This window comes from Myotis daubentonii, chromosome 3 (assembly GCF_963259705.1).
Source record: "Myotis daubentonii chromosome 3, mMyoDau2.1, whole genome shotgun sequence".
In the NCBI taxonomy this organism is placed as follows: Eukaryota; Metazoa; Chordata; class Mammalia; order Chiroptera; family Vespertilionidae; genus Myotis; species Myotis daubentonii.
This window is the reverse complement of record NC_081842.1, coordinates 53,596,820-53,622,779: the sequence shown is the minus strand read 5'-3', so window position 1 is coordinate 53,622,779 and position 25,960 is coordinate 53,596,820. Positions and strand designations below refer to the sequence as shown.

General features: G+C 41.5%; 1 protein-coding gene across 12 annotated transcripts in view; it reads right to left on the bottom strand.

The window, feature by feature from the left end:
* The window catches only part of DLG1 (discs large MAGUK scaffold protein 1), a 308,802-nt gene extending 284,117 nt beyond the window's left edge, over window positions 1–24,685 (bottom strand). For 5 of the 12 annotated variants that reach the window (XM_059687456.1, XM_059687459.1, XM_059687463.1 and 2 more), the window contains exons 1-4: window positions 23,113–23,536; window positions 22,578–22,627; window positions 21,770–21,901; window positions 7,229–7,395 (exon numbers count right to left, since the gene is read on the bottom strand). In XM_059687456.1, the coding sequence (XP_059543439.1) occupies window positions 7,229–7,395; window positions 21,770–21,901; window positions 22,578–22,596 (318 nt within the window). In that variant the 5' untranslated portion in view covers window positions 22,597–22,627; window positions 23,113–23,536. Of the gene's footprint in view, window positions 1–7,228; window positions 7,396–21,769; window positions 21,902–22,577; window positions 22,628–22,766; window positions 22,790–23,112; window positions 23,539–24,545 lie in introns of those variants that run through there. The other 7 variants (XM_059687460.1, XM_059687461.1, XM_059687466.1 and 4 more) reach the window with 4 other exon arrangements.
* Window positions 24,686–25,960: the final 1,275 nt, after the last annotated feature.

Below are 25,960 nucleotides of genomic sequence, written 5' to 3'. Positions count from 1 at the left end.
AGAGGAAGTTCAGACTAGTGTCTCTGATGTACTATCTTTGAGAAACAGAGACATTCTGCTAGAGAAATAAAGCATCAGAAAGCACGATAAGAACCCTAGGGGACTGATAAAGGAAATAGCAAAAGGAGCTGACCACCAAAACATGGGATTGTAAATAATTCTGAAGGCAAGAATTCAAGATTTCAACAATTCATAAGGTTGTACTGTAAAATTTTATCAGATGTAAGATTGGAGCATCATCCTGTTCACCGAAGGATGGCAGGTTCTATCCCCAGTCAGGGTGTATATTGGAGGCAGCTGATAAATGTTTCTCTTTCACATTGATGCTCCTCTCTCTCTTTCTCTCTCCTTCACTAAAATCAGTAAATATATCCTTGGGTGAGGATTAAAAACATAAAAGACTGAGATGGAGTTCTGCTTCAGGAATATAGAATTATTGGATAGACTAGAGGCCGAGTGCACAAAAATTTGTGCACTCGGAGGGGGATGGGAGGGGTGTCCCTCAGCCCGGCCTGTGTCCTCTCACAGTCTGGGACCCCTCGGGAGATAACGACCTGCTGGCTTAGGCCTGCTCCCGGGTGGCAGAGGGCAGGTCCAATCCCTAGGTGCAGCCCCTGGTCGGGCTCAGAGCAGGGCTGATTGGGGAGTTGGGGCACCGCCCCCTGTCATGCACAGAGCAGGGCAGATTGGGAGGTTGCGATGCCACCCTCAGTCACGCTCAGGGTAGGGCCGATTGGGGGGTTGGGGCACCGCCCCCTGTCACACTCAAGGCAGGGTCGATGGGGAGGTTGCGGCGCCACCCCCTGTCACACACAGAGCAGGGCCCATCAGGGGGTTGGGGAGCTCCCCCGTGTCACGCACAGAGCAGGGCCCATCAGGGGGTTGAGGAGCTCCCCCTGTCACTCACAGAGTAGGGCCGACAGGGGAGTTGGGGCACCGCCCCCTGTCACACACAGAGCAGGGCGGATCAGGGGGTTGGGGCACCGCCACTCTCACACTCAGGGCAGGGCCAATGGGAAGGTTATGGCTCTACCCCGTCACACACAGAGCAGAGCCCGTAGGGTAGGGGGGTTGGGGCGCCACACCCTGTCACACACAGAGCCGCAGGGTGGTCAGGGGGTTGGGGAGCTCCCCCCTATCAGGCACAGAGCAGGGCCGATCAGGGGGTTGGGGCGCCTTCCCCTGTCAGGACCAGAGCAGGGCCAATAGGGAAGTTGTGGCCCTGCACCCTGTCACACAGAGCCTCAGGGCGATCAGGGGGTTTGGGTGCTGCCCCCTGTCACGCTGATCCCGGTGCCGGGAGGCCTCGCGGCTCCGCTGATCCTGGTGCTGGGAGGCATATTACCCTTTTACTATATAGAATAGAGGCCTGGTGCATGGGTGGGGGCTGGCTGGTTTGCCCTGAAGGGTGTCCTGGATCAAGGTGGGGGTCCCCACTGGGGTGCCTCGCCAGCCTGGGTGAGGGGATGATGGCTGTTTGCAGCTGGTCACACACCCTTCAGGGTGGGGGTCCCCACTGGGGTGCCTGGCCAGTCTGGGTGAGGGGCTGTGGGCTGTTTTCAGGCTGGCGGGTGACTGAAGCTCCCAACTGCTCCTTTTTTTCTTTTTCTTTTTTTATTCTGGGCCAGCTTTAGCTCTGGCTCCAGCTCTGAGGCCTCAGCTGCTGAAAACAGGTATCTGGTTTGTTTGGGTTCTTCAATCGAAACTCTGTATCAACTCCAGCTCTGAGATCCCAGCTCGCTGAAAGCAGGTTTCTGGGGTTTTGTTTAGCTTCTATATTTGTAACTATGTTTCAAACTGCAAGCTTAGAGGACGGCAAGGCAGGCGGGGAACGTTGCAGTCCTCCGTCACTGAAGCAAGCAAGCCTCATGTTCAGTTTAAGCTGCCTGGCTGCCGGCCGCCATCTTGGCTGGCAGTTAATTTGCATATTGCCCTGATTAGCCGATGGGAAGGGTAGCGGTCGTATGCTAATTACCATGCTTCTCTTTTATTAGATAGGATGGTACCAAAGATAAGAAATATACTAAATTTGAACATAGTCTGATAATAACACTGTATCAATTTTAAATTTCCTTAGTCTGTAATTACATACTAGATTTTTTTTACAAATGTTCATAAAATAGAAAATTTTAAAAAATTTTAGGAAAATGTTCTTCTCTTCAAAGGAGATACATACTGAAGTACTTAAGAGTAAAGCAATTTGCTCTCAAGTGGTTCAGCATAATTTTTTTTAAGTTTATATATACATGTGTGTGCGTGTGCAGAGAGCAAGAAAATGTGACAAAAATGGCAGTTTATTATTTTAATTTTTCTGTAGATGTAATTTGTTTCAAAATAATTTTTAAAAGAGATTGAAAAAGGCCCAAATGACAGTAAAATATAAGTCCCAGAAGAAAAGTACAGAGTACTTATTAAATAAAAATCTCTCCACAGTGATAGTTTTTTAAAAGAGAGAACAAGAAAAAGTGATAAAACTTATTAGCCACCTTTGAAAGGGATTATTGCACAAGCTCTACTCTAAAAGCTAGTCTTTAAAAGAAAATATAAGCTTTACCTTGTTTTTGTAGGAGGAACAAAGGTTCATCCCTAGTTAATGAGGAAAAATGGTATTCTCCTTTTTTCAGGAGAATACCAACTAATAATAATAAATAAGATGAACTGATAAAATTAGGAAAGGAAATCAACATTTTGAAACTTCTAATAAAGTGAGTGATTCAGGCAAGGATCATTAATGAGTAAGGTAAAAATTCACTCAATATAAGGTGTTGAAGTACTACCCCCTAGATACTTAATAACTAAAAAGAGAACAATATACCTATACAATGGAGGATTTGGAGGTCACCACCCTTAAGTAATCAAGCATCAGCACAAGTGCAACAACCTGATATTCTATGCTGCCTAATGTAATACCATGTGAAGTACAATATATAATCATGAAGTCTGCTTCCCAAAAATGAGTCTAATCAACTTTTACATCTACCTTGTTACCAGAAATACGGGACTTAGTGGAATGACTTAAACACAAGGCAACAAACTAAACAAATACAGTGTGTGTGGTATTCTATAAAATAGCTGGCATAGTCTCTTCATAAAGTTAATGCCATTTAAAGGGGGACGCGGAGTTGGGAGGGCTATTCCACTAGAACAGGGGTCCTCAAACTCTTTAAACAGGGGGCCAGTTCACTGTCCCTCAGACCGTTGGAGGGCTGGACCATAGTTTAAAAAAAAACTATGAACAAATTCCTATGCACATTGCACATATCTTATTTTGAAGTAAAAAAACAAAACGGGAACAAATACAATATTTGTATTTGTATGTGGCCCGCGGGCCGTAGTTTGAGGACTCCTGCACTAGAATCTAAGAGAATAGATCATAAGAGAGTAGAGACACTATACCAGATTTAATATGTGCCCTCACAACTCATTCCAATGTTTGCCTCCAAACTGTCACATCTGCCTTCACCTTAGCAACCTTAGCAACATCTTGGCCTCTGGACTCTTATCCACCTCTCATCTCTCACCTCCTCACTTGAAACTTTCCTGTTAATCACAAAACTAAAAACCATATTCCCTGCACCCAACAAATCCACATCCTTAAAGTTCAGGGGAACTGATGCCAGTAGATAAATTCTTTCCCTTTCTTTCCTTCGATATATGGCTTCTCAGGGATGCAAGTTATATATTTATGATTTGTGCACCTTTATGTACAAATAATACAAAGTACTTAAATAATTTTAAGTCAGTGTTTAGAGGACTTCAGATTAAACCTAGTAGACTAAATATATGCTTTTAACTCTACTATCTCCTAAAACTCTACATAAATTAAAGCAGATAGATTGTTTTAAAGCATTAAATCACAAGGTCAAAAGGGAAAGGAGATGCCCTCACTACATTACTCAGTTAATTTCCCTCCCCTGAAGATGAACTCAGAGGGCTGAAATAGGGAGCCTGGAGACAGCAGGGACAACTGAAAACAAGAGAGTATTATACACTGAAAGTGGACTAAGTGTATAATATTCCAGACATATCTAACCTCTCACTTTTTTCAGTTATATTATACTTGCTGCTATGCAACCTGCTTTCAATAATTGAATAACACATAGTGGATAAACAGATATTTTTATGCCTGCTATTTTATACTGCATTAAGTGGCTACACCATAATGTATTTATACAGTTTATTTCTGATATTTGTATTTGTTCCTTGATGGTTTTTACTAATATCAAATATTGCAATGAACATGCACATACATACAAACACACATATATGTCTTTTAATATATATCAATAATTTGTAAGTACATTTGGAACATATGCTAGATCCAAGGATATGAATATGTACTGTCAAGCTATCTTTCCAAAAGGTTTCACCACTGTATTCTCCTATCAACAGCATAAACGTTTCTCTTTCCTTGTTTAATTAATCTTTGATAATCAAATTAGAATATTCCCATTGTCAATTTGCATTTTTTAAAAATGAAGTTGAGCATCTCTTCATAGGCTTATTGGTCCATTTGTGTTTATTTTTCTCTAAACAGCCCATCCACATTCTTTAGTCACTTTCCTACTGAATGTTGGCTTTTTCCTATTTGAAAACAGATAACATTTTGTTTTTAAACTAAACTCTTAAAATCAGAAATATCATTCAACAGACACATACCAGAGTTGAGGAAAATTTTTTGAAAAAAGAAAAAAAAGCACTGAGAAAATTAACTTATTTTCTACAGAATCCTAATAGAATTAAATGTTTAATTAGATAGTAATTTACTTGCTTTCTTATATTTTGTCATCTTCTCTAGTTTACTGGCTTTTTTCTTACTGATTTGTAAGAGGTTTCCTGAGAGGGTTGGAAATTAGTCCTTTTCCATAAATATGACAACTTCCCCCCAGTTTGTTATTTCTCATTTTATTGTATCTTTCAAGATACAGAAGTTCTATAATCAAAGTTCAAACAATCAAACTTTGTGAAGCCCACAAACAAATTCTACAAAGTCAGCATTCTTAACCTTTTTTTTTAATTTTTCTGGGTTTTCTTTGTTGTCATGCTTAGAAAAACTTTCCTTATCCAAAAATCATTTAAAAGTTTATTTTTATAATTTCATTTTTTAAATATATATATTTTTTTATTTCAGAGAGTAAGAGTGAGGGAGAGATAGAAACATCAATGATGAGAGATAATCATTGATCAGCAGCCTCCTGCAGCCCCCCACTGGGGATCAAGCCCGTATGTGCCCTTAACCGGAATTAAACCCAGGACACTTCAGTCGGCAAGACGACACTCTACACTGAGCCAAACTGGCTAGGGCTATTATTTCATTTTTTTAACCTTTGAATCTTTGATCCACTTTAAATGTACTATATTATCAGGAACAGGATTACCATAGATGGAATTTAAATGTCCCCCAAAATTCATGTTGAAATTTTAAGCCCGAATGCAATGGTATTAGGAGGTACTTAGGTCAGGAGGGTGGAGCCTTCATTAATGGAATTAGTATCCTTATAAAACAGACCCCAGAATGCTCCCTCACTCTTTCCTTAATGTGAGGACACAGGGAGAAGATGGCTGGCCACCTATGAACCAGGAAGCGGGCTCTCCCTAGACATGAATCTGCTGGTGAGTTGATCTTGGACTTCCCACACTCCAGAACTGTGAAAAATAAATTTGTGTTGTTTATAAGCTATCCAATCTATAGTATTCTGTTATAGCAGACATGCTGGTGCACCTTTTTCTGTTGGAATTTCTCATTAAATTAGGCAATTTCTCTTACCCCTACTTGCATCTTGCTTCCTTTCAAATACTCTACCTTACAATCTCTAAAAGTAGCACACTTCTTTTAGAATTAGGATTGTTTTTATGAAAATGACACATGCTCATTATTTTTTAAAAAAGTAATAAAGTATAAATAAGAAAAAAAATCATCACCCAGAAACAATCATTCATATTAAACAAATATTATTTCAAACATCTCTCTAGACATATGTACAAAGTAAAGGGCACACATACCAAAAACAAAAAAAGTTATATGAAAAGGGCATATAACCATATCACTTTAAAAATCAAATTGTATTATTAATTAACATTTAAAAATCTATTTGAAATGGACTATTATAAGCACAAATGATATATCAACTAAAGGGAATGGAAACTAAAATTATCCAAGAGAAAGTGATGAAAAATATAGAGGAGGAAAATAAGGACACAGAAAATACTACACTAGAATCTCTAATCAAAGGGAAACACAAGGACATATCAAGATTAGTAAAGAGAACTGTGAATTGCGTTTTAAGAGGTCTGAAATCCAAAGGTAGACTTTCCCAAACTAGCTGAATAAACTAGGTCTCAGTTTTTCTTCTGGATCTCAGTTTCTTCATCTTTAAAATGAAGGAGAGGGATAAAATGTTTTGATTTTTCTTGCTCTAAAATTCCGTTTTGTTATGTAACTTAAACAAGAAACTGAGAAACTGTCTCATTCATTGCCAAAGGGCTGTCTGATTGCTGCCCACCAATACTTGTTCCTAATTTATTACACACCAAACAGAAGCTGATTCAATTTTCCAGGCAATTCTCTAGTACTAACTACAAGGGACCAGAATCATATTCAGTCAGACAACCACCTTCAAATTACTAATGTTTCTCAAACAGAATCTTCACTACAAAATGCTTCATATTTCTGTTATGTCACGTCTAACTCTACCAGCAACAATATTTAACAAAAAAGAACATTATGAAAATAGTTATGAAAACTCAACAGTTTTAATTACAGAAAAATATAGAAACCAATGCTGACCTTTGAATTTATTGATCAGTCTCTAAAATTTTAATAATACAATCTTTCAGGACAATAAACAGAATCCTTAGGATAAATGTAGCAAGTAAACTGCCCAGGACTACAAAACTATATTCAACTTCTAAGAAAGAATACCAGAGCAAAACTATTTTTTCAAAGTACATATAGTTTCTATCTAAGTATCACACAGATAGAGCCTCATTGAAGTCTATCATACAAAGTATTTTTTAATAGTCTAAAGCCAGTATTTCACACCTTCAAACCATTTACACCATTTTAAGACCAGGGCACCAGAGATTCTGAGCTTTTCTTTTCAAAAGTATTTTTAATCCTATCCTCATTATTCCATTATAAATAGTAGTTCCACAAAGTGCCCATTTTAATAAAATGAAAAAAACTTAGTAGCCCTAAACAGCTTAAGGGAAGAAATTTTTATCTTACCTCTATACTAGGGCTAAGGCTGCTTGGCAGTGTTTCTGAAGTCACAGTAGTGCTTGGAAGGCTGGAAATTTCCCAAGTATTCACAGGCTGTATTGGTTCAGACTGCTTTGAACGATCTATACATTTTGGATTATCCAGTAAGGTCACTTCATAAAATTCTTGAATATCTACAGGTGAGGAAAGGAAAAAAAAAAGTATATTTTCTAATTAAACTATGCATTGCTAAAACAACATAATCCAAAGGCAAAAATTTTACTCTAGATTAGCACAGTAAGTCCAACCTTATAGCATGCTTAAACAGTAAATATGTTTCACTTTATTATGTCACAAGCATATCAGAACCTGCAGGGCACAGAGTAAAAGTCATAGGCTTTTTACACTTCAAAGTCAGTACTGAGTTAAATAAAATACCTCCTTTTTCACCAATTAGCTACATATTTAGGCAAGTTACTTAACCTCTGATAACTTGCCTCTTATCATTATGAATTGTTACAAGGACTGAATAATACATGCAAAGTGCACAATGGCACATAATAAGCTTCTAACAGAAAGCAGCTAATATTATTATAAATTCTGCATATATGACTTACTACTGATATTTTATATCTTTGTACCACCAATATCCAGGCTGGGCATGTAAACCTCTTAAGTGGTTTTAATGGCTCTTCTAACCAAACGATAACAAAACAAAAAATAAGTGAAAATAAAATCAATAAACTAGAAGCATTTTTAGACATCTCTAGTCTGGATATTTAGAAATGGCTAAGTTAAACAGTTTATGTTATTTTAGAAATAATCAGTTAAAGGTCTGACAAAACTCTAAAAGAAATCATAAACATACTAATAGCAGCATAGGATAATTTAGAATATCATGTTACTTTGTTATCAGTTGGAATTATATAAGCTTGATACATTAACACTGATTATTCATGCTGCTCAGAAGTTCTGAGTGATAGTTTATTCTATATTAGTTTACAACAGTTAGTTCTTTATTCACCTACTGGTTTAATTTTGAGTTGATTTTTTTAAAGGAGGGAAATTAATATCAGCAAAGGTGGCCATTGTTCTGTACAGAAGAATTATACACAATAACTATAAATAACATAGATGGAATAACTTTTACTTCTTGTTTCTCAGAATGATGAAAAGACTAGTATTTCCTTTAAAAACATGTGAAGATAGTAGAGACAAAGTAACTCCCTTTTCAGTTTTAATAACCAGTGGAATTGTACAACTTTCTAAGTAAAGGGCTAATAAAAACTAACATCTACACAATAAAGAAAATAACCGACTTCAAAGGGTTTCAAGAATATTACTAGAAAAAATTGTATGTGAAAGCATTTATAAATCATAAATCACTATATAAAACTATTCACATAACCATCACGAAAATAAAAAATTCAAATTCAGAGCACTGGCTACAAAGTGTTCTTACCAAAATTTGTTTAACCTGAACCTAAAGCAAGTCTTTAAAATCAACTTCTAGTTCACAGGAAATAAAGGGGATAGAGGAACAAATTATATGACACCAGAAAAGCAAGCAACAAAACAAATCGGGAAGGGGACATTCTACAAAAAAACTGCCCTGGTTTCTGTAAAAAATTAATATCATGATAGAGAAAAACTGTTTGAAAGCAAAAATTTTTCTGTATAAGAGAAATGAAAAAGACATAGCAACCAACTACAACATTGAGCCTTGACTAGTATGTGTGGTGGGAGGAAGAGAGAGGAGCTATAAAATACATTGTAACAAATTCGGAAATTCAAATATGGGCTATTTTCCAGAAAATATTAGGGGATTTTTTTTTTTTGTAGAAGATATATGTGTGAGAGTATGTGTTTATTTATGTAGTAGGGCATATATTTCTATATATGTAAGATATATATTTTATATGTGTAGGAAATATCCTATACTCGAGGCCCAGTGCATGAATTTGTGCACCAGTGAATTTGTGCACCAGTGGGTCACTTGGCCTGGCCTGTGGGATCAGGCCAAAACCAGCTCTCTGATATCCCCCAAGGGGTCCCAGATTGCAAGAAGGCACAGGCCAGGCCAAGGGGACCCCACCAGTGCATGATCAGGGTCAGGGAGGGACACGGGAGGTTGGCCAGCTGGGGAGGAACCATGGGAGGGCTCCAGGGTGTGTCCAGCCCATCTTGTTCAGTCCAGATCGGCTGACCCCAGCAGCAAGCTAACCTACTGGTTGGAGCGTCTACCCCATGCTGGTCAGGGCTTGTCAGAGCGAGCAGTTGAATGGCCTCAGCATATCATTAGCACATTACTCTTTGATTGGTTGAATGGCTGACCAGAAACTTAGTATATTAGGCTTTTATTATCCTATCTAATAATAGACAAACAGGGTAATTGACTATACCTTCACTACGCTTCCCATTGGCTAATCAGCATGATATGCAAATTAACTGCCAACAAAGATGGCGCTTAATTTGCATACGTAGGCTCCAGGCAGCAGAGCGAAGATTGAAGGCGAGCCGGAGCAGCGAAGACGGAAGATGGAAGGTGGCTCCGGCTGGGGCTGCGAAGACGGAGGACGGAAGGCGGCTCTGGCCAGAGCGAAGGCCTGGGTCCCAGGTGCCAGAGGAAAACCAGTGCCCGCAGCCAGGAGAAGGGAAGGCCTATTGCACGAATCTCTTCGTAGAATAATAAATTAATCTCGCCGAAACCGGTTTGGCTCAGTGGATAGAGCGTCGGCCTGCGGACTGAAAGGTCCCAGGTTCGATTCCGGTCAAGGGCATGTACCTGGGTTGCGGGCATATCCCCAGTAGGAGATGTGTAGGAGGCAGCTGATCGATGTTTCTCTCTCATCGATGTTTCTAACTCTCTATCTCTCTCCCTTCCTCTCTGTAAAAAATCAATAAAATATATTTAAAAAATAAATAAATAAATAAATAATATAATAAATTAATCTCTAGTAGAATAATAAAAGCCTAACATGCTAAGTGTCCGACCTAATGGTCGACCACTCGAGCAGTTGCTATAATGAGCACGACCACCAGGGGGCAGGTGCTCCAACCGGTAAGTTAGCTTGCTGCTGGGGTCCAACCAATTGGGACTGGGCAAGAGGACCAGACATGCCCTGGAGACCTCCCACAGTCCCTCCCCAGCCGGTCGGCCCCCACAGGCCCCGGTTGGACCTGATCGCCGGCCAGGCTGAGGGACCCCACCCGTGCACTGGACCTTTAGTATATTTATAACTATCAAGAGAGACGGGAGAGAGAGAGAGAGAGAGACAGACAGACACAGGTATTTCCTACTAAAAAAACAAAAATAACAATTAACAACACAAAGAAAATCCAGAACTCCTAGTATAGTATTTGCCTCAAGAGCACTAAATGAGTATTAATTGGTTAGTTACCAATCTTTAGCCCACATCACTACATAAAATTATTACTGCAAATCAAATTTCAAATCTTAAATTTCTATGTGACCTTTTATTCTATAACTAGAGGCCTGGTGCACGAAATTCGTGCACTCAGGGGTCCCTCAGGCCAGCCTGTGCCCTCTCACAGTCCAGGAGCCCTCGGGGGGTGTCCGGCTGCCATGGAGGCAGGAGAGGCTCCTGCCACCACCACTGCGCTCACCAGCTATGAGCCCGGCTTCTGGCTGAGCAATGCTCTTCCTGTAGGAGCGCAATGACCACCAGGAGGCAGCTCCTGCATTGAGCATCCGCCCCATGGTGGTCAGTGCGCATCATAGCGACTGGTCGTTCCGCCGTTGGGCCGAAAACAGCTCTTAGACATCCCCCTAGGGAGTCCCGGATTGCAAGAGGGCACAGGTCAAGCTGAGGGACCCTACCGATGCACAATCGGGGCCAGGGAGGGACGCGGGAGGTTGGCCAGCCAGGAAGGGACCATGGGAGGGCTCCAGGGTGTGTCCAGCCCGTCTCACTCAGTCCCGATCAGCCGGACCCCAGCAGCAAGCTAACCTACCAGTCGGAGCGTCTGGTCAGTGCACATCATACTGAGCGATTGAGCGGCCTTAGCATATCAATAGCATATTACACTTTGATTAGTTGAATGGCCGACCGGACAACCGGACACTTAGCATATTAGGCTTTTATTATATAGGATTAACTAACAAACACCGCTGTATTCACTCTTCAATAACATCTCTAATGAAAATCTGGACCAATGCTGTCCAGAAGAACTTTCTGCAATGATAAAAATGCTCTATAGTTGCCCTAGTTGTGCTAGATTTTGCTCATAGGTTAGAGCGGCCGGTTTGATTCTGGTCAGGGACACATACTAGTACCTAGGTTGTAGGCTCTAACCCCATCCCTAGTCCGGGCTGTTGCGGGAGGCAACCAATTGATGTGTTTCTCTCACACTGATATTTCTCTCTCTGTCTCTCCCCATTCCTTCCACTCTCTCTAAATATGGTAGCCAGTACCTACATGTGACTATTGAACACTTAAAATGTGACTAGTGTGACTGAGGAACTGAACTTATCATTTCATCTAGGTTTAATTAATTTAAATAGTTATATTTGGCTAATGGTTACCAAATAGGACAACTGAGATCTAGACTAATACAACGCAGAGTAACATTTTACTATCTGGTATGGTTAAGGAACAAAGTGTTCCCTACATAAGTTTTTCAAAAGTTCATTTGCATCTAGCTACTAGCAATTGAAATGCCTTAAATCTAGGTCATATAGTCATCTATCAAACAGACCTTTCTAGTTTGCTATATCTGAGCTCCCATGGACTAGAGCAGCAGTTGCCAACTGGTGGTCCGCAGACCACTGGTGGTCTGTAAGGTCTGAAAGATTGGCAACTGCTGGTTTAAGAAAACCTTTGGAGCAGCAATCGCCCACTGGTGGTCTGGACCACTGGTGGTCTGAGTTCCAAAAGGTTGGCGACCGCTGGACTAGAGAACCAAATATTCATATTATTTAAACAATATCAGGCTTAAGACAAAATAAGCTGAGTAAAATACCCATTAGGATAGCTAGTATCATCAACAAAACAGAAAAATAAAGAGCCTTGATGAGGATGTAGAGAAATTAAACCCTTGTGCATTGTTAACAGGAATATAAAATTATGCAGCTACTGTAGAAAAAAACAGTATAGTGGTCTTTCAAAACATTACACAGAGAATTACCATTTGACCCAGCAATTCAACTTCCAAGTATATAACCAAAAGAACTGAAAGTAGTGACGCAAAACAAATACAGTCCTACTTCAGAAATATTGCAAGTTTGGTTCCCAACCACCACACAAAAGCGATTATCCTAAGACAGTGAATATTGCAATGAAACACTTTGCACAAATATTTCTGTTTCCCAGTGCATTATGTTTACATTACACATAGACAAGCACGTGAAAAAGTGCTGCACATGTCATCAGGGAAATGCACGTTAAAACAATGAGATACCACTCTACATCTATTAGCATGACCAAAATACAGAACACTGATACCACCAATTGCTGGCAAGGATATGGAGCAACAGGAACTCTAATTCATTGCCACCCACTTTGGAAGACAGTTAGGTAGTTTGTTGCAAAGCTAAGCATACTCTTATGGTACAATGCAGCAATTGCACTCCTGGATATTTACCCAAATAAGGTGAAAACTTAAATGTCCACACAAAAATCTATACACGTGTTTGTAGCAGCTTTATCCATAACTTCCAAAACTTGGAAACAACCTAGATATACTTCAATAGGTGAAAAGATAAACTGGTACATCCAGACAATCAATATTATTCAGTATTTAAAAAAAAAAAAAGAGCTATCGAGCCATAAAAGGATGTGGAAGAACTTTAAATGTATATTACTAAATAAAAGAAGCCAATCTGAAAAGGCTACATGCTGTGTGATTCCAACTATGTGCCATCCCTGAAGAAGGCGGAACTATGGAGATAACAAAAAAAGATCAGTGATTATCAGGGGTTAGAGGTAGGAAAGTGATGAAGAGGCAGAGTACAGAGGATTTTTAGGGCAGTGAAATTACTCTGTATACTATAATGGTGGATACATGTCATTATACAGTTGTCCAAACCTATAAAATGTACAACAGAGTGAACACTAAGGTAAACTATGGACTTTGGGTAATAATGGTGTGCCCATGTAGGTTCATCAACTGTCACAAATGTACCATTCAGGTGGGGGATGTTGATAATGGGGAAGGCTATGTTATATGTTGAAGCAGGGAGTATGTGGGGAATCTCTGTACCTTTCTCTCAATTTTGCTATGAACCCAAAACTGTTCTTAAAAATAAAGTCTTTAAAAATATATATATATGAGCTACCAAGCCATGAAAAGACAGAGAAACCTTAAATACATGTTGCTAAGTGAAAGAAGCCAATCTGAAAGGCAAAACTATGGAGATAATAAAAAGATCACTGGTTGCCATGGGTTCTGGGGGAGGGAGGAAAAAATGAACAGGTGGAGCACAAGAGATTTTTAGGGCAGTAAAACTACTTTGTATGATACTAAAATGGTGGATACATGTGCTAAAGCAACAAATGTGAATGTCAATTTTATCAATGTATAACACAAAAAGTGAAACCCAATGTAAATTATGAACTTTAGTCAATAACAATATATCAATGGCTTATCAACTGTTAACAAATATACCACATTAGTGCAAGACGTTAATAATAGGGGAATGGGGTGGGGGGGTGATGATGATATGGGAACTCTGTATTTTCCAATCAGATTTTCTGTAAACCTAAAACTGCTGAAAAAAATTAAAGTCTAATAATTTAAGAAAACATACAAGGGAGCATAATAAGTAACAAATTCTGTTTTAAAAAGCAATCTCATACTTCATTTCAAAATAATTTCCAATCTAGCCCTGGCCAATGTGGCTCAGTTGGTTGGTTGCGGGTTCAATTCCCGAAGTGCCCTGACATACCTAGGTTATGGATTTGATCCCGGTCGGGGCATATGTACAGAAGGCAACTGAATGATGGTTTGTTTCTTTTTTCTCTCCCTCACTCTCAAATCAATTTACACACACACACACACACACACACACACACTCTCAAGTGAGGATTAAAAAATAATAATTTCTAATCTATTAAAGATTTAAATGTTAAAAAGATAAGCCATGAAAGAATTTAAATATAATAATCATCTTGGGGATAGGAAAGCCTTTCTAATCATGGTACTAAAAACAAGAAATGAGCGTGCGCACGCACACACACACACAACTGATAAATCTAACCATATATACACATACCTATGTGTTTTTTAAATAAAAGTTTAAAAACAAATGACAACAAGGGAAGCTAGTTGCAACTTACACGGCATATAGAGTTAACATCTCTAACAGATTTTATACCTCTAAGAAAAAAAGGGGGGGAAAGGTGATGGGAGGGGCAAATGATATGAACAAACAATTCACAAAATAAATTAAAAGAAACAATGTAGGAAAATTCTGACATCATTGGTCATTTCTTTCATCAGAGAAATACACAATAAAACATCAAAATGACTAAATATGTATTTTACATATCAGAATAAAAATATTAAAAAGATTAATAATACTCCATCTTGTTTAAGGTATAGTGAATTAGTCATTCTTCTACATGCTGCCTAAAAATTTGAATCTATAAAATATTTCTAAGGGTAATTTAATGAATTACATCAAATGCCTTTTAAAATCCATATCCCCTTCTATCTAGCAATTCATTTCTAGAAAACTATCCCAAAGATATAATAAAGGATGCAGAAAAAAGAGGCATATACAAACGCAATATTGTCTATAATGCCAAAAAATTATATGCCTAAATGTTCCTAGGACATCATTAATAAAACTACAGTAAATCTATACAATGTAAACACAGTCATTTAAAGTTGCACAAATTGACTAAAATGGAAAGATATCAAATAATAAATTTTGTAGTATAAAAATAGTTAATATGGGTAATACGGAAAAGTCATACTATATGCACTTGCGCAAATTCACCTACAGCACCTCCTTCTACCAAAAAAAGATAACGTTCTACCTATCAGACACCCCCAGTAAGTGAATGTCACTAATAAAAAATTAGAAGGATGAAGATTGTTCCCTCATATAGTGTCCATTTTCATGCATTTCTCATAATGTGAGCACCTCTCTGTATCTTACTGTGCTGAGTGTGATTCTAGAATTATGAGCTTTTAGTATAAGAGGTTACTTAATCACAAGCCAACTACTTCATCTATTGCTCAACTGAAGAAAAAATTATTTCTTTCCACTAGAGGAAAAAAACAATTGTACTGTAGTTAATGACAGACAGTGTTGAATTCCGGAAAAATTTTCAAGGATAATTTTAATCTGATGGGATTTTTCACTTTACACACTGATTTTAAGTATCAATTCCCATGAAAGAAACAATTCTATTTGTGCAGGGAGTTTGCAAAATGAAAGTGCATATGTATACACAAAGAATAACATTCTAAAAGGATATTCACCCTATGGAACAAAGAGGAGAGAAGGCTGAATGAAAATTGAAATATAACCCTGCCATTTAGAGAAAAAACTTGTATCAGTTAATTGACTAAAAGTACGTTTTTATTAACTAAGAGAGACAACTGTCAAATCTACTCGAGCAGATTCACTGTTTTCTTCTAAGCCAATGTACATTTAAATAGCCTTTTTGATCACCAAAGAATCAACACTAATAAAAGAGAAAAATGGTTAATTGGCGTACGAGCTACCCTTTTCATTGGCTAATCAGGGCTATATGCAAATTAACTGCCAACTATGATTGACAGTTAACTGCCAACAAGATGGCGGTTAATTTGCATATGTAGGCACAATGCAGGGAGGCGAAAGGGAAAGCAGGAAGAAGCCCCCTGACACTGACAGTGACCGGAAACCCAGGGGGGAGCTAAGAGCTGGGGGGCAGGGCAAAGGCGGCACTGGGGCCGCCTTTGCCCTGCCCCCCAGCCATGATCGGAGAATCAGGTGCCTTTGCCGCCCTGGACAGTGATAGCAGGAAGTAGGGGTGGAGCCAGCGATGGGAGCTGGGCACGGTCGAAGCTAGCAGTCCCAGGAGCTAGGGGTCCCTTGCCTGGGCCTAAAGCGAAGCCCACGATCGCGGGGCCGCTGCAGCTGCGGGTCCCCGCTGCCCGGGCCGGACGCCTAGGCCAGAGGCGTCAGGCCTGGGCAAGGGGCCGATCCTGCGATTGGAGGGTGATGGGGGTCAAAGCCTGAGGGCTCCCAGTATGTGAGAGGGGGCAGGCTGGGCTGAGGGACACTCCCCCCCACACACACACCCAGTGCACGAATTTCGTGCACCAGGCCCCTAGTATCATATAAAACTTAACTGTATTACAATTTGTGCTTCACACACTAGAAACAGGAAAAATGTCAAGCCAGTATCCAACAATAAATTACTTTACTTTAAATACTATTTGACTAACAGCCATAGGGTATTAACATACATATTCTTTAAAACAAGGGGTGTATCAAAAGGAACTAGAGCTTCTCAGAAATGGTTGATTCCAAGGCTGAAGCAGGATATGTACAAGTGAACCTAGAATATCATGTTATGCCAAAAGTAAGAAAATGCTTTAAAAAATGATAGGGTATGTCATAAGGACAAAAGAACAAGTTTGTGAGGGCTCCCACTAGATAAATCTGAGACAATCTGAGCACCAAAAGTATTAAGGATAGTAATAAATTATCAACTATTGAAAGAAAATAGATAGATACATCAACAGATGGACAGAGAAATAGATGGGGGAGAAGGGCTCTTAATTACAGTAAGATGCCAAGTGTTAATTGGAAAATGCGGAGGAGTGCTACTTTTATAAAACTGTTATTCTGAACATAGTAAAAACTGGTTCAGGCAAGCATCATCAATGAATGCTAAATTGTATGTGACAATTTTGCTGAAAAGCAATCTATACTAATAAAAGGGTAATATGCTAATTAGACCAGATGTCTTCTGGACATCCTTCCGAACAAAGCTGCAGTGACTGCGAGGGCCAAGGAGGGCCGGCAGTGGCAGCAGCAGCGGGGTGATGGGGGGGGAGGGGGGGCACCTTTCCCTGATCGGCGTGGTCACCTCCCGCAGAGGGAGGACAGAGGCAGTGGCGGCGGCAGGGTGATGGGGGTAGCACCTTCCCCTGATCAGCCTGGTTGCCTCCTGCAGAGGGAGGCCAGACTACGGCTTAGGCCTAAGCTGTCAGTTGGACATCACCTGAGGGCTCCCGGACTGTTAGTGGGGGCAGGCCAGGCTGAGGACACCCACCCTCCCGCCAGTGCATGGATTTTCATACACCGGGCCTCTATTCTATATATATATAAAAGCCTAAGAGACCAGATGACCAGACAACCGGCCAGTAGCTATGATGCGGACTGCCCATCAGGGGGCAGACACTCAATGCAGGAGCTGCCCCCTGGGGGTCAGTGCGCTCCCACAGTGGGAGCACGGGAGCGCCGCTCAGCTGACGGGCTGCTGACTGCTGGCGAGCACAGCTGCAGCAGCGCTAGCCTCTCCTGCAGACACTCCCTGCAGGCACAGCAGAGCCGGGAGTAGCGGGGTGCCCAGCCGCCTGCTGCTTCATGCACTACTTTGTGCTGTGTGGGATCAATGTGGACAGCGGGCTGGAGCTTGACAAGCTGACGGGTAAAGCCGGGCTGCGGGAGCACAGAGGTCCACTGATCCCTGCAGGCCAGGCCGAGGGACCCCACCAGTGGATGAATCAGTGCACTGGGCCTGTAGATTGCTTATAAGATGCAAGGGAAAAAAACAGTAACTGTAGAGCAGCGGTTCTCAAACCTGTGGGTCGCGACCCCTTTGGGGGTCAAATGACCCTTTCACTGGGGTCGCCTAAGACCATCGGAAAACACATATATAATTGTATATTGTTTTTGTGATTAATCACTATGCTTTAATTATGTTCAATTTGTAACAATGAAATGGGGGGGTCACCACAACATGAGGAACTGTATTAAAGGGTCGCGGCATCAGGAAGGTTGAGAACCACTGCTGTAGAGTAATGAGATAACACCTTAATTGGGTGATCAAAAGTAACATCAATGCAGGGCAGAAGATGTGTACCTCTGGATGTGCAGAACCCTATGGAACACATAATCTAAATCTAATTAGGAGCAAGCATAAGAAAAATCCAAAATGAGAAACAATGCATAAAAAAATAAGAGGAATGGAAAATTGTGTTCTTCAAAAATGTCAAAGTCATAAAAGATAAAGGAAGACTGTGGAAATGTACCCAGATTAAAGGACACTAAAAAGACATGACAACTAAATGCAATACCTGGTCCTAGACTGGATAGAGTACTGAAAAAAATAATTAGAAAAGGAAAAATTCAGCAGAGAAATTTGACCCTATATAGATGAAATAGCTTAAACTACAAAAAATATTTATAGATGCTTTACAGATGTGATTAAAAGGTTCTAAAGAGAATTCAACCAGATTCAACATAATCAAAGCACTGCTTCAGAGCAGTAGTAAATGAAACTATTAACAAATAATCTAATTCAATCAAAACCACCAACTAAAAATTTTATAAAATTTTCCTCCAATTCCATAAAATTTTAGCTAATAGTTGGTCCACATCCATAAATGTTTTCCATTCTCAAACCTAACCTGCAAAGTTACATACACACACAGCAACAGACTAAAATATAACGTTACTGGAACCAATAAAAAAGTCAAAAAATCTAAGAAATTCTGACATTTACCATTATACCTGGAAGTTCGCCCTTTGATTACTAAGTTAAATACACTTTTCAAAATACATAAATTCCATCATCATGAACATTCACCTTCAAAGTAAAAACTTAAAAAAAAAAAACACAACAGAACCTACAGATCAGTATCTATGTTAAATATTATTGTTGTTAGTGGTCTTTATCACATTAAAATATTCAGCCCTAACCGGTTTGGGTCAGTGGATAGAGCGTCAGCCTACAGACTGAAGGGTCCCAGGTTTGATTCTGTTCAAGGGCATGTACCTTGGTTGCGGGCACATCCCCAATAGGGGGTGTGTAGGGGGCAGCTGATGAGAGAATCTCTCTCATCGATGTTTCTAACTCTCTATCCCTCTCCATTCCTCTGTAAAAAATTCAATAAAATATATATTTTTTTAAAAAAGAGTCCCAGGCAAGTGGGAAAAATACACATTTATAAAAAAAAATATTCAACTTATGGAATAGCCTAGTAGTTGGCAGTGAGGAGAGGCTCTGGATTCAGATTAGCTGAGTTCAATTTCTGGCTCCACAATTTAGCATCCTTGGGCAAAAGATGTCATTTCTCAGTGCCTCAGTTTTCTAATCTATAAAATGGTATAATCATCTCATAGATGAATATACACCTCATAGGATTATGATAACTAAACAGATGCTGTATTAGCACATAAAAAGTGCTTAATGTTAGCCATTATTTCTGTTTACACACACTTAAAAGTGTCATATTCTGATAGCCATTAAGATGGCTTCTATGGAAAACAGTATGATAGTTCCTTAAAAATTAAAAAACATAACTACCATATGATCCTGCAATGTTGATTTACAGGTGTAAAGTACATTATCACACTATTTCAAAAACAATGGTGTAGGTGCAGAAGAAAAAGAAAATCGTATTGACCTAAATATTTTCAAACACTGAAAAAATAAAGGCTAATAAATTAATCTAAATTCAACAAATAGAAAAGAATGCATATATTTGTCAACAATTCAATTACAGAATGTAAACACACAAAAACCTCTACTAAATCTACCTGTTTCAAAATTCCTAAAATCTATTACTTTCCTTAAACCAAAATCTGATACCATATCCCCCCCAAATTAAAATATAATTAAATCTAAATATCAAAGTAAATTCACAACCAATGAAATTATGCAGGACAAAGATTCACAAATATAACCTTAATAATTAGGAAACTAATTCTGTCAGAATTCAATAGGTAAAAACATTCAAATAGGCAAGGCAGAATATGTAAAAAAAAATTTTTCTCCAAACAGAAATTTACCTCCAATCTACAGAGAAATCTAAGCATAGACGGTTTGGTTACTTCACTAAGCAACTAATTTTCTTAAGTTGCAAACTTCACACGGAGGAAGACTGCATCTGTCTCTCTCTGTCTACAACTATATGTAAAAGAGGACTTAATACTCATACTACTTTTTTAAACAGTTACCCCACAAAACAAAACATTCCTAGATTTAATGTTGGTTTAGAAAACCAAATAACAAAAAATTATTTTTCCTTTCCTTTTTTTTGCTGTTTTTACAGAAGAATCCAATTTGATCATCCATTTGGACCTTAAACATCAGTTTAGAAATTCAAATATAGAATATGTTCATCAATTTAAAGGTAAAAAAAAAAAAAAGCAAAATGTTGATTAATTTTTAAGGTAAGTGTCAGATATATAGCAGTTCATTATACTGTTCTCTCTAGTCTTGTATATTTTTTAATGTTTATAATAATGTTAAATTTTAAAAACTTATTCAGGTGTATTGAGTGTTTTTAAAATCTTCTTTAATTCTAAAACAAATTTAGTAGAAAATATCAATTTACCAGCAAGTTATTTCTGAGTACACTAACTTGAAGGTGGACTTCAAATCACATCAAAAGTTTATCTATCAACAGATAGATGAGATGTAAAGCCGTATCTATTTGGAAGTTACTGAGGAAATAACTATAATGCAATGAAGTACAGGTCTTATTTTAATATGTTATATAGTCAGTGACTAATAAAAAAATAAAATTTTATTCTTAGAATTGGAAGAGACAAATTTTTAGTTCAGTGGTTTACACACTTTTCAAGGTAACTGGAGGAGAGGGCCAGAGACCAATCACCTTGTTTTATATACTGGTGATTGCTTACAAAATATAAGATTTTGTTTTAAAAAGGACCTAGCTATTTTTTTAAAAAAGTCTTAAAACCACTATTCCACTGCATCCACATTCTAGGTGACATAGTATCTAGAAAAGGTTATATAATTTATGTACTATCATTCAATTAATGGCAGTGTCAGGAATAGAATGCAGGACTCTTATTTGTTCAGTTCTCATTTAAAACAATGCATCACTTCAAATTTAAGTAACAATTAAGAATACAACTCTGTTTCAATGTTCTTGCCTGTAAAATAAGATTGGACAAGATCATCTCTAAGGCCATTTTCAGATCTAAAATTCTGAATGCCAAGTTTAAACAGAGGTCTGTGTTAAGGTAAATGAATGTTCTGTTACTCTTCAAACATTTTCAAGGACTCCAGAGAAATACAAGTCAAATATGGAAAGCTACCAGTTACTCAGTCGTTACCTTTAGGGTGCTGAAACATTTCTGTAACTACACCCTCTTTTAATAGTTAATACTAGGACAGGAAACACTGTTTTCGAAGACTACTAAAATAATCATAGTGAAAGGCTGTCTTAGATATCTTTGGAAAGAATATTGGCCTATCGAAATATATAACTCACTGGATGTTCAAGTTACTGAATGCCTCAAAGAGAACCAACTACATCACTCTCTTAAGTTTAAAATAAGTTAAATCAAAGGAACATTAAGCCTAGCTGACACATAATGGTCACAAATAAAGTTTTAACTCCCACCTATTAAAGCCTGAAAGAGGTTGCTCTGAAATATGTTAATAACCCGTTCTATGGAACTTCTGAGCTGTCTGTCTTCAGTTTGGCTTAGTTTCGAACGATATTCTTCCAGAAGTTGCAATGCTCTCTGGGTATCTAAGGGAAAAAAGAGTCTGATTAAAATTATTTTACAAGGAAGTGTTTATTACACAGTAGCTGTGCAGCAAATGATTCTGCAAGGCATCTATACAGTTCCCAAATCCTCCTGGTCAACTGATGCACACCTCTATTCCTTAGAATGATTCAAAAAAATTTAAATATATGTCACAGTAGAGAAAGGAGGAAGGTACGTGGTTTTAATAAATGTGTACTGGTAGTCTACCACAATAAAAGATCATTTTAATCAAAGTACTGGTAACAGTTGCAGCTGATCTGATATGCAAAAGCAGATAATCTATACTTTGTCCTTATAACCCAAATAGTAACTGTTTCAAAATAATAGTTTTTTGCCAGTATCCCACACTGCTCAAAATAGTGTTTAGTAAGAATAATATTGCGAAACATGAAAACACCAATTCAGAGTTTTAAAGACGACGTTCCGAGGTAAAATATCCATTGCCCCTCTAGTTTCTAGAGAGAGATCAAGAAAGTTTGACACACATATGGATGTGTCCATCTTCTGAATGATGTGAGGCTTGGATCCCCTAAGCAGGGAGGATAGGACTGTGCTGTCTCGTTAAGAGTTAAACACTAATAAAACACAGCAATTAGAAAACACACATACAGAAAAGCGAGTGCCGTCCACGGGAACAGTGCCATAACCAATCCTCACCTTGCTTCCGGACCGGCATTTTCCCCCAGAGTCAGGAAGAGGGCACACACCTTTAAAACAGAAATCGGAAAAGAAACAGAACTAAAGAAGAGAAGAGAATCGTGGTGAACCTGGCACTCCTCCCCCCCAACCCCCCCCCCCCCCTACATCTCACATCGGAAAAACTCCGGGCCCCACTGCCCAACCCACCTGGGCAAAGTTTTCCCTAGTGAAAGGCAGAGCCTGGAACCCCAGCGGTGCCAGGCAGCCCGGCGAGCTTTCACCTGGGGGGCGACCCCTCTGCCCACGGAGCGCGGACCCACGTCGGCCCCCCAATCCTCCTCGAAAGCTGCCCCCTCTCCGACCCGCACCGAAAGCCTAGACGGGAGGCCACCCCTCCCCCGGCACCGGCGCTCCGACGCCCCGCCGGCGACGGGGATGGGGACCGGGCGCTCCGACCCTCAGCCCCGAAGCCGGCGGCGGCGGTAAATCGCTCCGCGGACGGCACCGGCGGGCGGAGCGCCACGCCGCGCCCGGGCCCCCTCCCCTCGCTTGCCTGTCTCCGGCCGGGCTCGCTTCCTCCGGGCGACTCCAGCGGGGGCCGGGCAGGGCAGCGGCCGCTCTCCGCGACGCCCTCGCGCCCCACATGCACACCTCCGCGGGCCCCCACACCTGCGGCGCCGCCACAAACTTCCCGGGAGCGGCGTGCGCTCGGCGCTGGGGTGCGCCCCGGACCCACTCGGGGCGGCTCCCCCGCCCTGCCCCGCTCCACGTCCCCCCGCCCCGCCCGGGGCCGGAGGAGCTCAGCTGAGGGGGGTGCGAGAACGGGGGAGGAGCTCCCGTCGGCGGCCGCACCCCCGCGGCCTCGTCCTCGTCCCCGGCCGCCGCCTCCTCGCTCGCCGGGGCCCGCTCGCCCGTTCGCCCTCGCCCCTCCTAGCCGTCCCACCCCCGGAACCTCGCCTCTTTCCGCGCCCCCAACCTCTCTCCCCCCAAACTTTCCGCCAAGATGGCGGCCCCGAAGCTGGCTGGCCGCGCCCCCACGTGACCGCCTTCCCGGCGCTCGCAGCCAATGGGAAGTGAGGAGGCGGCTCGCGCGGCGCCCCGAGCTCTCCGCGCTACCTTTGGGTGGGAAGGGGGAGGAGGGCCGGGCGGGCGCTGGGGAGGGGGCGGCGGCCCCCGCGGCGTCTCGAGTGGCCCCGCTCGCGCACAGGGGCGGCCAGCGAAGGGCTCCGAGGACAAAGGCGTTGACACACAGACTCTACAGGTGGCCCGGGTGCCCCGGGAAGGCTCGCCGTTCCCCCGCCCGAGCCCACTGGGGTGGCCCGCGGTTTGGAGCAGGATGCACCCCAGGCTCGAAAGGGTCGGGGTGTCTGCAGACAGATGCGGCTTCACCAACACCGGGGCCGAGACACAGTCCGGGACACGCTTTAAGGTTTAACCTCACTAAGCACGTGCTGTTCCCAACTCCACGTCGGGAGACAGCGCCTGTCGCCCCCGGGGCGGATCTCCGACCGCGAAAAGCGACCCGGCGGAGGAGTCGCCGGCACCAGCCACGTCAGGGGGCGGGGAAGGCGGGGCCTGGGAAGGGGGAGAACGGAGGTGCTGGGGCCGGGGTACCGTCTCTGCACTGTCTTCCACTTTGTGTGGATTTATTTTTTTAAAGTTACTCTTTGCCCCTCAGTAAAAGTTTTGCGGGCGGTCGGGGGGTGCATTAAAGAAGGGCACGTAAACTGGGGAGATGGGTTACTTTGATAAGAGTTTTAGGGTTTTACTAGTGGATTTTAAAATCTCCGTGATTGATTCCAAGCAGGAATGCATTTAAGCGTGGGAAGGGAAAGCCCGTTCCTTCTTTTGCTCATTCATTCATTCATTCATTCATTCATTCATTCATTCATTCATTCATTCATTCATTCCCCCCGGCCGGCATCCCCCGCGCAGTCTTCGGTCTCAGGTGTGACCCAGGCGCCAGCGGCCCCTTTAAGAACTCACCTGTAGCCACCGCCTCGGAAGCCGCGCTGGTTGAAGTTTCGACTGCACCTCGGAGAGGACGGCTGGCGGGACTGGACCCCGCGCAGGGGCTGAGCTACCCAGTTGGTAGGAAAAAAATCTCGCGGAAAGCTCTCCAGGTCGCTTCCCAGGTCTTCGAGCCTCTTCTGGATAACAGGGAGGTCCCGGCTCCGAGGTCCAGAGAGAAGAATTTGCCCAAGGTCACCCAGGGTTGGTAACCAAACTGGAAACACGGAGACCGAGCTTTCAAACCCGGAAGACTCTTCCCAGTCGGTGAACTTGACAGCCTTTCCCCGAGGCCATAGCCTTGGGACAGAAAGGGAAGTCCGGGGGACCTTGTACTGTAAGCGTAACAGCTACTCAGAGGCTTGCTGACCGCTGCTTTCGCTTTCCGATCGCACCTTGGAACCCAGACTTGGGAGGACCCCACTGGACCCCCTTTCTCAGTTTGAGGTAAAGGAGCTGAGATCTAGAGAGAGGGAGCAAACTTGTCCAAGGACATGTACGGGAATCGGTGACAGCAGCCCAGAACCAGGCCTCCTAATTCCATTCCAGGGCTCTTTCCACTGTGAGTTTTGGGCAACTTCGGCAGCGGTCTGTTGGTCTGTGTGCAGCAGATCTCTTTGCTCCCCTAGATCAAGCACCTTGGGAGTTTGAGCAACAGTGAAAGCAACATTTCATAGAAGAAATGAATGGACATGTGAAAGGAAGCTCTTAAAAGCAATGAGCTTAAATAGAGGGGCTTTTTAAACTAGTGAAACAGGGTATTGTTGTTTTTTTAATAGTGAAAATGTCTGATGCCAGGCATGCTATTATTATTGAAACTGCCTTGAGGAACTGTGATTCCTCTCCAAGAATGGACTCTCCAGAACTCAGAAGGAGGAAGGTATTTTGCTCTCTCCCTTAATATCATTCATTGTTCATAAATGTTCACTTGCTGGGCAATGGGGATAGCAACAAGTAAAATCGGAGCCATGCTCTTAAGGACCCACAGCCTACTAGCAGGACAATGCAGCTTTTCCCAGGAGCTGCGGGAAAGCCGAAAACAACATTTGTGTGAGTTCTCAATGTCATCCTAGTCCTCCCCTAGGAGGCAGAGGAGACAAGAGGGCCGGCTTGTCATCCTCTAGCCCTATGTGGCTGTCAGCAGTGTCCTGAAGTAGAAATGAAGCTAGTCCTTGTTCCACCTTTAGGGGCCAGGACAAGTCCAAGCCTAGTATGCGCAGCCTTTACTTTTCATCCCTCCTTTCTATCCTATCTGTGTTAGTTATCTATAGCTGCATAACAAATTCCTCAAACTTTAGCGACTTACAACTTAGTAGCTTAGTAATCTAAACAGCAATAAACATCACCTCACCGTTTCTCTAGGTCAGGGATTGAGGAGGATCTTAGCTGGA